Source organism: Alosa alosa, chromosome 4 (assembly GCF_017589495.1).
Source record: "Alosa alosa isolate M-15738 ecotype Scorff River chromosome 4, AALO_Geno_1.1, whole genome shotgun sequence".
NCBI lineage: Eukaryota > Metazoa > Chordata > Actinopteri > Clupeiformes > Clupeidae > Alosa > Alosa alosa.
In genome coordinates this window covers 13746529-13761548 of record NC_063192.1, presented here as the reverse complement: position 1 = coordinate 13761548, position 15020 = coordinate 13746529, and the positions used below count along the sequence as shown (strand labels likewise).

At 46.7% G+C, this 15020-nt stretch overlaps 1 protein-coding gene across 7 annotated transcripts in view; it reads left to right on the top strand.

The window, feature by feature from the left end:
* Positions 1-15020, top strand: part of LOC125293208 (nuclear receptor coactivator 3-like) — a 70429-nt gene that overhangs the window by 40424 nt on the left and 14985 nt on the right. For 6 of the 7 annotated variants that reach the window (XM_048240958.1, XM_048240962.1, XM_048240961.1 and 3 more), the window contains 5 exons: positions 5589-5693; positions 5960-6120; positions 9150-9250; positions 10110-10284; positions 14493-14684. In XM_048240958.1, coding sequence (XP_048096915.1) covers positions 5608-5693; positions 5960-6120; positions 9150-9250; positions 10110-10284; positions 14493-14684 — 715 coding nt within the window. In that variant the 5' untranslated portion in view covers positions 5589-5607. Of the gene's footprint in view, positions 1-3079; positions 3181-5588; positions 5694-5959; positions 6121-9149; positions 9251-10109; positions 10285-14492; positions 14685-15020 lie in introns of those variants that run through there. The other variant, XM_048240963.1, reaches the window with a different exon arrangement.

Here is a 15020-nt window from a genome sequence, read left to right as displayed (position 1 = left end):
GTGTGTGTGTGTGTGTGTGTGTGTGTGTGTGTGTGTGTGTGTGTGTGTGTGTGGCTAATACTGCATGGAAGCGCTGTAGATCCTGAGGCAGAGGGGGGGATTTGTTTGGTAATTACACATAGATGTGTTTTCTGGAGTGTCGCCGGAGTAATGGAGACATGACCTTGCTATGTGGACGCACACACACACACAAGTGAACACACTTGATGACACTTTACATACACACACAGACACACACACACACACACACCCCCCTGATTCCACTGAAGGCCAAGATGTGGAGGGGGCAAGGCCAGGGTTGGAAAACAAGGGTATTACAGTACACAAAGATGGCCCATGAGAGAGAGAGAGAGAGAGAGAGAGAGAGAGAGAGAGAGAGAGAGAGAGAGAGAGAGAGAGAGAGAGAGAGAGAGAGAGAGAGAGAGAGAGAGAGAGAGAGAGAGAGAGAGAGAGAGAGAGAGAGAGAGAGAGAGAGAGAGAGAGAGAGAGAGAGAGAGAGAGAGAGAGAGAGAGAGAGAGAGAGAGAGAGAGAGAGAGAGAGAGAAGGAGAAGGATAGTGAAAGAGAGAGAGAGAAGGATAGTGAAAGAGAGAGAGAGAAGGATAGTGAAAGAGAGAGAGAGAAGGATAGTGAAAGAGATAGATTGAGGCAAGGCAGGGAGGGGTGAGGGGTAGGAAAATGACATTGAGAGATTGCCCAGGGAGACTCCTCGGGCCTGGGGGACCCGGCATTGTCTAATGATCAGTCAGACAGAAAGTCGGACACAGAGACAGACCGACAGACCGGCTCATCTTCTGTTTTCACCTTCACACAAGGAGGAGGACAGAGGGTTTCACTTCCATTTCACTTTACTTCTGCTTTGAGGGTCAATGGAGCTTTTCTCTCAGCTTTCAGGTGTGATTGGTGTGTGTGTATGTGTGTGTCCATGTGTGTTTACTGTGTGTGTGTGTTTGATTAGCACGCTTGTGTCCCGACCTCATTCCTGAGCTCTGTGTGTGTGATGAGGAATGCTACAGCCGTGTGTGTGTGTGTGTGTGTGTGTGTGAGTGAGGGAGCAGATAGGCAGTGCTGGAGCCATGCAGCAGCCTTCAGCGCTGTGCTGATATAGCACGACGACGCCTGCCTGGCTGGCCTGCAGCCACTCCCACTTTCTCTCTCTCTCCCTCTCCATTTCTCATGTGCGCTTCCACTTCTCCTTCTCATATATATTCTATCTCTCTCTCTCTCTCTCTATCACCTGCTATGACTCATGCTCCCCATCCTGTGTTCATATGTGCTTTCCTTTTCGTCAGCCTCTGTCATTCATTTACTTTTAAATCACACCACCTTCATCCTTCTCTCCCTCTTTCCCCTCTCTCTTTCTTTCTCTCTCCTCTCTCTCTCTCTCTTTCTCTCTCTTTGCCATAACACACACTCTTTCTCTCCCACTCCCTGTCAGCACTCGCTCCTCTGTCTCAGTCTGTTTGCTCCTTTTGATTGACAGGCCGTTCTCACCTGTGTCCTTGATTACTTCAGGGGAAGAGAAGCACAGGTGCTAAGGGTGTTGTTGAGAGACATGTGGAGTGTAAGCGCGTGTGTGTGATGTTGTGGTGTGTGTGCTGTGGTGTGTGTGTGTGTGTGTGCTGCGGTGTTTAGCGTACACCTCTAGTTGAAGTGTTGTCTAAACGTTGACCAGCTCTTCAGTGGAGAAGTGAACTAGTTTCAAGTTGAAGTAAGATGTCTATTGTCTCTAGATGTCTACTGCAGTCCTCGAAATCTAGAAAGATTTCAGAAACCTACTTTAGATGAGAGCCTCTCTATCATGTGGAAGTAGTCGTTCGATGATCATTTTGGACCTTTTTTCGGTGAAGTTGTCATTATCTGGTAGCGTCTCAGTTCACGAGACTCTGATGGAGCAACCTGCCACCCTGAAGTCATCTGCCCGCGCCCCAGCCCCACCATGCCAGTCTGCCCGTGGCATGTAATTGACTTCTGCTCAGCGGGGGGGAAAAAGCGCCTGTCTGCACCAGACTAGGGGTGACCCATTTCCCTGGGGGATTCAGTGGGCACATAATAAGCTATTCTCCTGGGCAGACTCGCCCTCTCTCTCTCTCTCTCTCTCTCTCTCTCTCACACTGTCGCCCTGCAATTAGAACTCGGCTCTTTGTGGAGAGGCTGAAGGGAATTTTGTCCACCCTGTAGTCGGCACAGAAACTTTCTTTTTCTTCTTTCTTTTTTTGTTTTCTGGCCAAGCCTTTCTGTCTTTTTCTCAACTCTCCAAACTTTTCACCTTGCTGGGTTTTTTTTTCTTCTACTACTTCAGTATTATTTTCTCTGACGAGAGCTGCAGGGTGCTGCATTTGTTGGAGAACAGTAGCGGAGAGCTGGGCAGATAGAGCCGGAGAACAACAGAATGGGAAAAGAGAGTGACCAGTGCTGCCCTCTACGGATATCTTCTTTCTCTCCTTTTGCCGCCTGGGAGCACATCTCTCTCGTAGTCCCCCACCACCACCCCCACTACCAAAGTCTTTTCCCGGTGTATTATTCATACATGAGGGCCTGTACTTTTCAATTAAGGCCAATGTCATTGGTGACACGCCGTCAAACGAGTCAACATCGGCAGCCGCGCACCGCCAATCCACCGCCGAGGGGATTCAATTTGCTCCCCTTGAAGCGCCACACTTCATTTAATTGGGAGAATCGGGTCTCAACGGAATTTTAAAGCAAATTACTTGTAACGCGATCCGTACCACCCCAAACCAACCCCCCCCCCTCTCCGAACAGCCTCCATTTGATGTTGCCGAGTACATCTGTCCGCGGAAGGCCGAGTAGATTAAAAGTCCTGCTAATTGCCCAAAATTGGGCGAACGCTGTCCCCTGGATGCTATTTGTGTGTGGCGACGTTAAGGGTTATTATTGGGGAGTATTAGCCTTGAAGTTTGTTTTGGTGGCCTTTATGTCTGGGTGATTTGTGACTGGTTGCTCGGGGCTGTTATGGCTAAGATAATAGAGGGGAATTCGATGTGTGAACAAGGATAGTTAAAATAAGTTACCCTGTACTTTTTTTTTCCCCCATGCAGCAGACGTTTGGGAGCTGGATTCCCCCATAGACCCCTTGAGGCATCCTCGAGGCTTAAACCAGGACCAGCATGGCAGTAACACAGACACGATAATAACAGACACTAACAAAAGCTTAGTGAAGGTAGTTTTTTTCCCCCGTCTTAATTTATTTATCCATTTCTTTTTTCCAACAGTTAAAACCCCTAGAGATTGTTAGAGAGAGATTTTTTTGTTGGGGGTCGGGCTTCAGACTTCAGACTGTTTCTCTGGCTCCAAACTCATCCAACGCCAGATACAGGCGATCTAATTTAAGCACGCTAATTAGACATTTGCTGTCTAGACGGCAGATATTTTAATGCTCTGCCTTTTCGCTCCCTGTTGGATTCATGTTGAAGTATGTGACTGTTGCCACACTAGACTGTCTCTCTTCAGATCGCCTCCGCCTCTAACGGTAGTAGGTCTGCACTGCTGATGAGCTACCTGATCACCCAGCGTTCCTGTGTTACCCAGAAGCAGTAGTCCAGTTTTGACAGGGCTTGGAAAGGCACATCAAACTCGCTTACTTCTTCAAGGATACAGTCATTGTATCGGCACCGTGACACCTAAAGTGCAACAGAGAAACATCATGTTGATCTCCTCTCCTGATTGGCTCGAATGCTGTGTGCATGGAGCTTTAGTTTGAGTTCATGCTCGGTGAGAAACATCGAAACTGACTGAAGAATTCCACAGGTCGTGAATCACCTTTGCATCCCACGGCAGCCTTCTATTCCCCGTTGCTGTGGCTGTTGCGCAAGGCAACGCCGGGCGATGTGTGAATGATCTACTATGGTCAGGCCTATGGATGACTCAGTCAAGCCGTGTGCACGTCCAGGAACAGGCCCACAGTGTGCTGCCTCTCCTGTCCAGGGCTGTTATGTTCCTTCATCGCAAGTTAATGGTTATGGGAGTGGACCGTCCACATGAACTCATGGTGTGAAGATGGAGACACAAAAAAATCTGCACCTTCACAAAAGGCCCATCAGCCATTTGATTGTAGGGACTCTTTATGTGGAAGATGAATAGACAGACCCTCTGACTTCCGTTCTTTGTGTCTGGTATTCTCTCCATCCCTTTCCTCTCCCCAATCTATTAGACACCAGTCTCTGCTTTTTCTTTTTTTCCTTTGCTCCCTTCTTCTCATGACTGTTTCCCTCTATGTGTCTGTCAGTCTTTTTCATTCCTCTTTTTGCCACTGCCTTGCATCAGCCACTGTTGTGAAAAAAGAAATGCCTCCAACCAATCAGCCAATCAGACGACCTCCTCCCCAGCTCCACACTTGGCCTGTGTGTGTGTGTGTGTGTGTGTGTGTGGCATGGCATCCTGGTGTGTGTAATAGAGCCTGTTGCTGAGCAGCTCTCACTTTCTTTCTTTCTTTCTTTCTTTCTTTCTTTCTTTCTTTCTTTCTTTCTTTCTTTCTCTGTTAGAGAGGTGTGTAATCCATCACTGAGCATGCTCACTGCTTCCTGTGCCCAGCCCAGAGCCCAGAGGAGGGGTATGGAAGGGTGTGGAGAGAATGATGGGAAGATGGAGGGAGAGAGAGAGAGAGAGAGAGAGAGAGAGAGAGAGAGAGAGACCATGAGAGAGGATGGATAGACACTGTGAAGGAGAAAAGAGAATCTGGAAAAAGTGGGGGGGGGGTGTATATATATATATACATACATATATATATGTGTATATATATATATATATATATATATATATATATATATATATATATATATATATATATATATATATGTGTGTGTATATATATATGTATATATATATATATATATATATATATATGTATATGTATATGTATATGTATATGTGTATATATATATATAGACTGGAATTGGATGAGCAATGGGTGGTAAAGGAGAATAAACCATTTGATACAGACAGTGTATGTTGTCATGTACTGTAACCCTCTGTTAAAGGACTAGTAACTTTGTCCTCAAGTGACCATAACAAACCACTGCACTGCATTTCCTCTCCTCATTCACTGTTCACTGGGCAAATGATCTCTATCCAATTGCCGTTCGTATTCTTTCAGACTCTCAGCAGAAAGTTTTGACATGTTGTCAGTGTGTACATACATCGTATGCATTGTCGTATGAGGAAAGGAAATAAGTAACTGCAATGCATTATTGGCCTTTGCTCCGCAGTGAAAAGAGGAGGTCCTGCTCTCCATCCGAGTCACTGAAGGAGAATATAGCTCTGAATAAACGTGTGTGGGTGTGTGAGTCCGTGTGCACGCACGTACGTGCTTTGGACTTACATGTTAAGAAACAGCAATATTGCTGCAACCACTATTAGTCGTGTTTCAGCCTTGAACACCGGTCCTAGCTGCACTCATTGCATTTCACCTGACGCTCTCCAGCATTCCTCGGAATCTGCCACTTTGACTTTAGATATGGAGTTGGGATTTAAACGTATTGTGTTTTATATGTGTTTTATATTTTTGTTTTGTTTATTGTGTTTTTTTTTATTGATTTACAAACCACCCTCTCTGTCTTCCTCTCTCCTCAGGTGCTGATATGTATACAAGATGAGCAGTCTAGGAGAGAACTCCTTGGAGCCTCTGTGCTCTGACCGAAAACGCAAGCTGTCCACATGTGACACACCTGGGTTGGGGTAAGTTTGGGCCTTGAATTCTTTCTTTCTTTCTTTCTTTCTTTCTTTCTTTCTTTCTTTCTTTCTTTCTTTCTTTCTTTCTTTCTTTCTTTCTTTCTTTCTTTCTTTCTTTCTTTCTTTCTTTCTTTCTTTCTTTCTTTCTTTTTCACAATTTACATGCTTGTCAATCACTCTTGATAAAATTAATATTTCATTCTCTATGGTTTTTGAATGCCCCATCACCTGAAGAAAGCCAACAGTCTGACCTGTACCTTTCTCCTTTACAGGTGTGACAAGAGGCGTCGAGAGCAGGAGAGTAAGTACATTGAGGAGCTGGCTGAGCTGATCTCGGCCAACCTAAGCGACATCGACAGCTTCAACGTGAAGCCAGACAAGTGTGCCATCCTCAAGGAAACGGTGCGGCAGATCCGCCAGATCAAGGAGCAAGGTAAACAGGACTTAGTGGAGTTAGTAGAGAACAAGGTAAACATGACTTAGTGGAGTTAGTAAAGAACAAGGTAAACATGACTTAGTGGAGTTAGTAGAGAACAAGGTAAACATGACTTAGTGGAGTTAGTAAAGAACAAGGTAAACATGACTTAGTGGAGTTTGTAGAAAAAAAGGTAAACATGACTTAGTGGAGTTAGTAGAGAACAAGAACGAGATGCAGGCTGTTTGCTGGAAGATTGATGGATGGATTCCTAGACAGATAGAAGTAGATAGAGTACTAGATGGATAGAGGGATGAATGGACAGACAAAATTCAGTGATCTCTCATACTCAACAATCTTAATCTCCCTAAAACTACTTGCCATCTGTTTGTGTTTTGGTTGTATTTGTATTTTTATTGCACCTAGCATGACCCTGATGGTACGAGCATCTTCACTCTGATTTCTCTCTTAGCTAAGCCGCCAGGCTAAAACTGACAACTTTGGGCCACGATATCACTGTCAACACTGTCTCGCCCCTGCGTTGATATTTAAAGTGACATTAATGGCACTCAAAGTTTCAGTGGTTTTTTTTTATGTGAAGAGGGCGTATGACATGTCATCTGATGAAGCAGAGTTGAGTCATATCCTCAAGGGGGAGAAGATTATTTCTGGCAGAGCTGTTTGACGTGGACCTTCCCTCTCCTTATCCGAATCCTTGATGTGTCCATGCAAACGGGATGGTCACAATTTCAAGTCCGCACTGATGCTCCTTATTGCAGTGGTCAGCATGTGATAATGGCTTCTTAAGAAGCAGTCCCTGTGTTTGGACACCTACAGTGTGTATGTGTGGGTGAACTCTTTCTTCAGTGATGAGATGCTAGTTTAAGAGGAACAGGAACAGTGTGCTTCAGGGGTTGGTCAACACTGCCCTACCTTGTTGTGACAGACAAGACAGTTCCGTCACCCGATTGGTCGAATCCTGTCAGCCTGTGCCGGCCTCCTCAAAAATGCAGCTGTGTGGTGAGCTGGCAAGCTCGTGCAGATGTGCCTCAGTGGAGGCAGGTGCATGGACAGAGCATTAATTAACACCGCCATCATCCCATAATTAGTCTTATTGTTTGCAGCTCACTCTCTGTGTGTGTGTGTGTATGATTGCATATGGTTTGTTAGAGAGAGGACCCCTCCATGCCCATCGTCAGGGTTCTCCAGTAATGTGACTTAATGGTCCCACTTCCCCCCACATTATGCCATGTGACTGTGCTTTAAGAGAAGGGGGTGCAGGTGATGGATAGCTGGCTCAGATGATGACAGGGAACCGTCTGTTAGAGAGCGAGAGAGAGAAGGGGAGGGAGGGAGGGAGGATGGAGGGGAGGAGGGGAGGCTCAGGTTGTGAAACGGAGGGTGGAGGGGGGGAGGTGGGAGCAGGAGGCGGAGGAAGCGTCTGGGTGACAGATCTCCGAATCTCAGCCATCTCGAGAGGAAGGGGAAGAGGGTACAGCTGCCTCTGACTCTGTGGAGACAGGTTGCCATAGTTACAGGAAGTGAATAATGAAGTGGCACACGGTCTGTTTCTCCCTCTCTCCCTTTCTCACCCTCTCCTCCTCATTCTTTCTCCCTCCCTCCTTCTTTTCCTATCTGTCTCACTCTGTCTCTCTCTCACACACACACACACACACACACACACACACACACATCTTTTTTTCTCACTCTCCTCTCACACCTGTCTGTCCCTCTCTTTCTCTCCCTCTCACCTCCAGCCTTTGTTTCCCCCCCTCTGTCTCCCACCCGCCTGGCTCATTTTTATTTAAGAGTCGACTGGAGGAGAAACAGCCGTCTTCTGTCACTGTGAGCGCAGCGTGGCAAGGTGCGGCGTGTGCTAGCAGCGTAGCGTGCCGCTAGCTGACGGAGCGTTGTGAGAGCCCCTGGTCCTCGGAGAGGCGGAGAGGTAGCGGTGTGATGCGGTGGCTTAGCAGTGTTAGCGCATCGCTAGCCTTTTTCTCATAGGATCTCATCAAATGGAATCATCCCCCCCTCCACCCGAACTCGCCCCTAACAGAAAGTGCTTTGCATTAGCACACGACTCCAGCCTCCCTCTCTCTCTTTCTTCCTCCCTATCTCTCCCTCGCTCTCTCACTCTCCCTCTTCTCCTCTCACCCTTTTTCTCCCTTTAAGCACCACTCTCCCTTTTTTTCCGTTTGAATTTAAAAGCAGAAGACGAGCACATAGTGTACCTTCGATGTAAACCCTCCCTGTCTTAACTCTTGGCTTACTTGAGTTAAAGTGAATCCTGTGAAGCTGTAACTTTCTGGCGACTCTTGTTGGTTTCTCTGGATGAGATATTTGAGTTACACTGCCCCCTGTTGGTCTTTATTACTGCTCAACTGAGAGCACGATCGGAATGGAAGGAAACTTGCAGGTAGTGCTACACACACATTTAACTGTGTGTGTGTGCCTGTCTGTGTGTGTGATTCTGTTTATGTGTTGTGTTTTGATAAATAGCCCTGTGTCTTCCTTTTAGCCAAATCGAGACATGAAGGAAGCCTTAAGGATATTATAGTGTCCAGGAACATCTGGAGAAACTCACGCACACTCACAAACACACACACACTCTCTCACACACGTCCAAACCTAGTCCCCCAGGTGGGGCAGGGACGGGGGAATTAAGGATTTTATTTCACATCAGATGCTGCTCTGTCTGCCAGGACGTAGCCTGAGAAGAAGAGGTTCAGTGCTTTTAAGATGGGAGGCTTCATGCTCTAAGTGATGTTTGTTGAGAAAAATGTTACACATGTGCAGATGCTCTACGGCATGTTCTCAGCTTGTGTGTGTGTGTGTATGTAATGTATGTGTGTATGTAATGTATGTATGTATGTATGTATGTATGTATGTATGTATGTATGTATGTATGTATGTATGTATGTATGTATGTATGTATGTATGTATGTATGTATGTATGTATGTATGTATGTATGTATGTATGTATGTATGTATGTATGTATGTATGCAGTTGATGGGTTGGTGACTCCTCTGTTGTCCCTTTTTCGTAGGAAAAGCTTCTTCTAATGATGACGACGTCCAGAAAGCCGATGTCTCCTCAACCGGACAGGGCGTCATCGACAAGGACCACCTGGGGCCGCTCCTCCTACAGGTAAGCACGGGGTCAAAGGTGAAAGTTTGTGGCTCTCTGTCCTCTGCCTGCCCACATGGTATGTGCTGATGAATGGAGAATGCAAAGTGCAGATGGCTGTGGGCACGGATCGGGCACCGGAGAACGCGAGTCGCCATGACACAGCATGTGCATTGTGTGCTAATCAGAGAGCACTGGACGACTTTTCTTCTCTCTCTCTTCCTCTCCCTCTCTCTCTCTCTCTCTCTCTCTCTCTCTCTCTCTCTCTCTTTCTTTGTCTATCTCTCTCTCTTTTCTCTCTCTTTTAAATCTGTGTGCCTCTCTCTCTCACCACTCTTTTTGTCCCTCCCTCTCTTTCCTCTTCATTCTTGTCTTAACACCTCCCATCTGTTTCGGGTTAATCTCCATCTCTCCCTGCTTACCCCTTCCTCTTAATCTTTCTGTCCTTTTAATTGAAGTATCTCCCCACTGCTTCTTCTCTCTCTCTCTCTCTCTCTCTCTCTCTCTCTCTCTCTCTCTCTCTCTCTCTCTCTCTCTCTCTCTCTCTCTCTCTCTCTCTCTCTCTCTCTCTCTCTCCGCCTGTGGCTCCCTGTTAGTCTTGGGCGTCTGCGCTTCTGTGCAACTTCCTCCATCGCTAGATGTTTCTGAATGCAAGTATTCATTCTGCTGGTTGGACCGTTTCTAAGCAGCAGTATAGTGAGGATATATTTTAGATCAGTGTATGTGTGTCCTGAGAATCTTCTTTGCATTCATGAACTGCCATGGGTTCCTTCTCTTTAGCTTGAGTTGATGTCGTGTCTTATGATGTCTTGATTTATCTGCACATTTCTTCCACTGTTTCTGAGTGCCCCTTTTTTCTACCCACGATCCTCTGCTGCAGGCCCTGGATGGCTTCCTGTTTGTGGTAAACCGCGAGGGCAGCATCGTGTTTGTGTCGGACAACGTGACCCAGTACCTGCAGTACAAACAGGAGGAGCTGATCAACACCAGCGTCTACAACATCCTACATGAGGAGGACCGAGAGGACTTCCACAAGAATCTGCCCAAGGCCAGCGGTGAGAGACACACACACACACACACACACACACACAGAAGCATACACAAGCTAGAATGGTGATTAACCTTACAGAGCTCCCACTTGGACAGAGACTGCACACAGTCAGGCCTGGTTGAGCCCAGATTGCGACGAGTACAACTCTTCCTCTCTTTGCTTCAATCCTGGGCAGACAAATAAAAAGCAACACCTCTGCTCACACTTTTATTCAGCTGGTTTTGCTAAAGAACAGCTTGATCGAGTGTTGGACTAGTATTCCTCATTCTTACCTCTTCATTCTTATTCTTGCTTCTTAGGACACACTCATTTTGAAGTTAATGCTTTGTGTGTAGTGGTGCTCCAATCAGGATTAAACCCTGAGAAAAGACAAGCTGGTGTGAGTAGGACTGGAGTAGTACTCCACGTTGTGAGCTCTTATCTCCGAAGACGCTAGTGAACCATGAAGCTAGTGCCTGGTTTGGGTCTTGGTCCAAACCCTCCGGTTGACTGTTGTTTTGGGTTACGGATGGCAAACCGCTCTCTTATCCTCTGAGCCCTTCACAGGATCCACCTCCTAGGTTGCAAATTCCACGATCCAACGTTTGCAAATCTGGAGGGTTGATGTAGAGTGGCGAGGAGGCGTTTTAATGCCTGTGCTGGGAATGCCACCTCTGGTTTAGCAGCGTCTCCTCACGGCCGTGGAGCTGAGCTGTGGGAATACGAAGTGTGACTTCGGTGCTGCCTGTCATGAGGACTGCAGTTCACAGTTAGGCATCCGAGATGAAGGGAGGAGGGGAGAGATGAGAAACAGTTTTTCACGGCAGGGAGAGGTGTGATAAGAGAAACCTTGTTTGTTCTAAGTTGCTTTAATATTTTTTTTCTTTTTTTTTTTTTGAAAGTTTTCCTACTGCGCTTTAAGTATTAAAGGTTTTTTAAAACAAAGAAACTCACACTGTCAGTTCTATTTTTCCTTTCTCCCCTCGCGTGCCTTTCGTCACCCTCGTGCATGGCATTACTAGCATCCTCACTACTCACAAACAACACACTCTCTCTCTCACACACACACACACACACACACACACACACACACACACACACTCTCTCTCTCTCTCTCTCTCTCTCTCTCTCTCTCTCTCTCTCTCTCTCTCTCTCTCTCTCTCTCTCTCTCTCTCTCTCTCTCTCTCTCTCTCTTTCTTTCCCTCTCCCTCTCTCTCTCTCTCTCTCTCTCTCTCTCTCTCTCTCTCTCTCTCTCTCTCTCCCTCTCACACACACAAACCCCACCCTGTTACTTCACACACATGCACCCTGTCTTCATATGCACACAAAGACATTCTGTCATTCCACACAAATGCACCCTGTCTTGGCATAGACATTGACACACACACAAAGACACTGTCATTTCTCAGAAATGCACTCTATACTCTGTATTCACACACACACACACACACACACACACACACACACACACACACACACACACACACACACACACACACACACACACACACACACACACACACTGACATGTGTTGTGTACAAACACACAAACGAGCTGGAGTGGAGTGGAGCGGTGCGTCACTCAAAGCGGTCCAGACAAGTGCGGAAACAATTGCTGTGTTTTTATTCAGGCCCCTCCTCAGTCAGATGGAAACGACGTGCCTGCCTGATCCTCCTGAATTATGCAGCAGGTTCCTCCCCTCCTCTTAGCTCTGTGCCACTACCCTGTCAGTGATACAGCTCTCCGTGTGTGTCTGTGTCTGTGTCTGTCTGTGTGTGTGAGAGAGAGAGACATGAGTGGAAGTGTGTACTGTGTTTGGGTGTGTACAATAGTTTTAGAGTTGCCCGTGTGGATGTGCTCTGCAGCCTAGGTGTGTGTGAAGTTGAATTCAGCTTGACGATTAGGAAGCACACAACATGTTGGTTGTAATATTCATATGTGACAGGTAATGTCCAGTCCACCTGCCTTTAGATGCTCAAGGTCATCAGTAGCTTATGCAGGGTGGAACCAGCAAGCTTAAGGGTGTTACTGCCTCTGAGCCTGGACTCTACATAGGTCAGCGTGACTTGAAAAGTCTTTCTAGATGAGGACATTTCAGCTTTGCTTGGCACAGGCTTGTTTGACACAGCATAGTGCAGTGAAAGCTTGGTGGCGGAAACCAGACATGTAAAGAAAAAAAGAAATGAAATGGAAAAAAATTAAACCAATTTAGTAAGTAATATAGCAGTGTTATGAGAGTAGTTGTGCCTTGCGGGCCACTAGCTTGCAGGTGGAAGTGAGTGTGTGCAGGTGTAGTCTGTGTGTGTCGTGTGAGTGTCTGCATTTGCATTCATAGTATGGCTCTGTTTTGCTTATTATTTTTTGCCTGTGCGTGTGTATGGATATGATTCATTGCACTGCTGCACAGTGTGTCAAAGCCCCTTTGAGCTTATTTTATTTGTGCTGATGAGGTTTGCCTGTGTGTGTATGTGTTGTGTCTGTTTTGTGTGTATGTGTGTGTGTTTAGCTTGACGTGCTTTGGTCCTCCAACAGGGAGCCACTGAGTGTGTGTGTGTGTGTGTGTGTGTGTGTGTGCATGATGTGTCTGATTTGTGTGTTTAGCTTGATGTGCTTTGGTCCTCCAACAGGGAGCGTGTGTGTGTGTGTGTGTGTGTGTGTGTGTGTGTGTGTGTGTGTGGGCACATTGCTGTGGCTATTTATAAATCTCATTAATTATGAATTTGTTTGCTGGGTCTTGGCAGCTGTGTGATTAACTCCTCAGCAGACCCCCCCAGCTCCAACATGTGTCATTGACTCCTCGTTTCCCAGTCTCGCCTTTAAAAAGAAAAAAAAAAGCATCCTCGGTTTATCTTCCTTCACATTCTCCCCCTCTCTTTCTCCCTCTCTCTCAGATTTATCCATCTTCCTTCCTCTCTCTTTTTCTTACGGACCTTAATCTCTCCTCTCTTAGTTCCATCCTCTCTCTTCCTCCTCTTCTCCCTCCTTCCTTCCTCCCCTACATCTACAGCCCCCTCCCCTCTGCCTTCCACCCTGCCGTGTGTTGGGTAACAGGATAAAAGTGTGTCCAGTATGTTCGGTGTTAGTTTGTGTTTGCGACGAGGATGTGTGGATGTGAGGTTCTCACCCCAGGAGCTGATGCTGACTAATAAGCCGTCCACTCTGGGCTGCGGTGGATCTCCGGACAGATGGAGGCGATGAGTAGCCTGAGGCATTGGCCCCTCCAGGCCTGTTTTAAGTGACTCGTCAGTATAGCTCAAGTCAATATCAATAAAACAGGCCGGTGATTTGCCTTGGGTAAATGTTGGTTATGTTGAAGTGTGAAGACTACTAGTGGTGGCTAAAGGTGACACCTTTCTGTGTGTGTGTGTGTGTGCGCGTGTGTGTGTAGTGTATGTACGTGTGAGTGTGGAAGAGTCCCAGGTTCCTAATGAGAATGGATAGGAACGTTGTGGCGGCCTCTGCCCTTCCTCCCGCTCTGCGTGCTAGGGTATCGGAAATCGAGTCGTCGGCTGCATTAATCCTATGCCTCATTAACTGGGCCATCAGAAGAGGAGGAGATGATGCTTTTTCTTTCTGTTTGTCTGTGGGGCTAGCGGCAGTGGAGGGGGAGGGAGGGGGAGGCAGCTGTAATGGCTGGTTCAGTTTCTCTTTATAGACCTCTCAGTTACAGCCCAAAGATGAGCCATGAAACTCTCAGACAAGGGCACATTCTGTGTGTGTGTTGTGTGTGTGGTGTGTGTGTGTGTGTGTGTGTGTTTATAGGAGTGCCACTGTGTGTACAACTATACACACAGTTGCATTTTGAATATTTAACTTGTGTGTTTGTGTAGGGGCGTGTGTGTGTGTGTGTGTGTGTGTGTGTGTGTGCGCGCGCATGTGGTTGCTTGTGCATGAGTTTATGTGATTATGTAAATGTGCCAGTGTACCAGTATGCTTGTGTATTTAAATCCTGTATGAGCTCTGTATGTCTGGAATATTTTCCATATCGACTGAACTCTGTTTATGTTGACGTGGAGGTTGTTGTAGACACTGGACTCTGCAGCTGAAGTATTTTCCACCTAAATTTGTTTTATTTGTGTCTAAAAACAAACTGTGAATTCCTTCACAAACTGCAGTTTGTTTTCTCATGTATTCTGGCTTAAAGACTACAGTTATTAGATCGTAATGTTTTTTGTCATGTACTTTTTACTCATGGTGTGTGTGTTTGTGTGTGTGTGTTGTGTGTTTTGTAGTGAATGGTGTGTCGTGGGGCGATGAGGCGCCGCGTCAGAAGAGCCACACGTTCAACTGTCGCATGCTGGTGAAGTTTGGCCACGCCCATGGACATGGCCCCTCGGAGGAGACGCCGGGCGGAGCGCCGCGCTACGAGATCATGCAGTGCTTCGCCCTCACACAACCCAAAGCCATGATGGAGGAGGGAGAAGGTACACACACACACACACACACACACACATACTGTAGATAAATACTCAGATATCATGTTGAATGTATTGTCCTCACATTACCCAAGGCTATGATGAAGAGGGAAAAGTCAAAAGACACACACACACACATACACACACACACACACACACACACACACACACACACACACACACACACACACACACACTCACAAACAGCCACTTTCACACTTTGCACTCTGTCACCTCGAGCTCACAGGCCAGGTTCACATGTTGCTGTCCGCTACCTCTGCCCCTCCGACCTGATGTCCAGATTCTGGTCTCTGTGTGTCTTAATCTTCCCCCAGCACCTCCAGT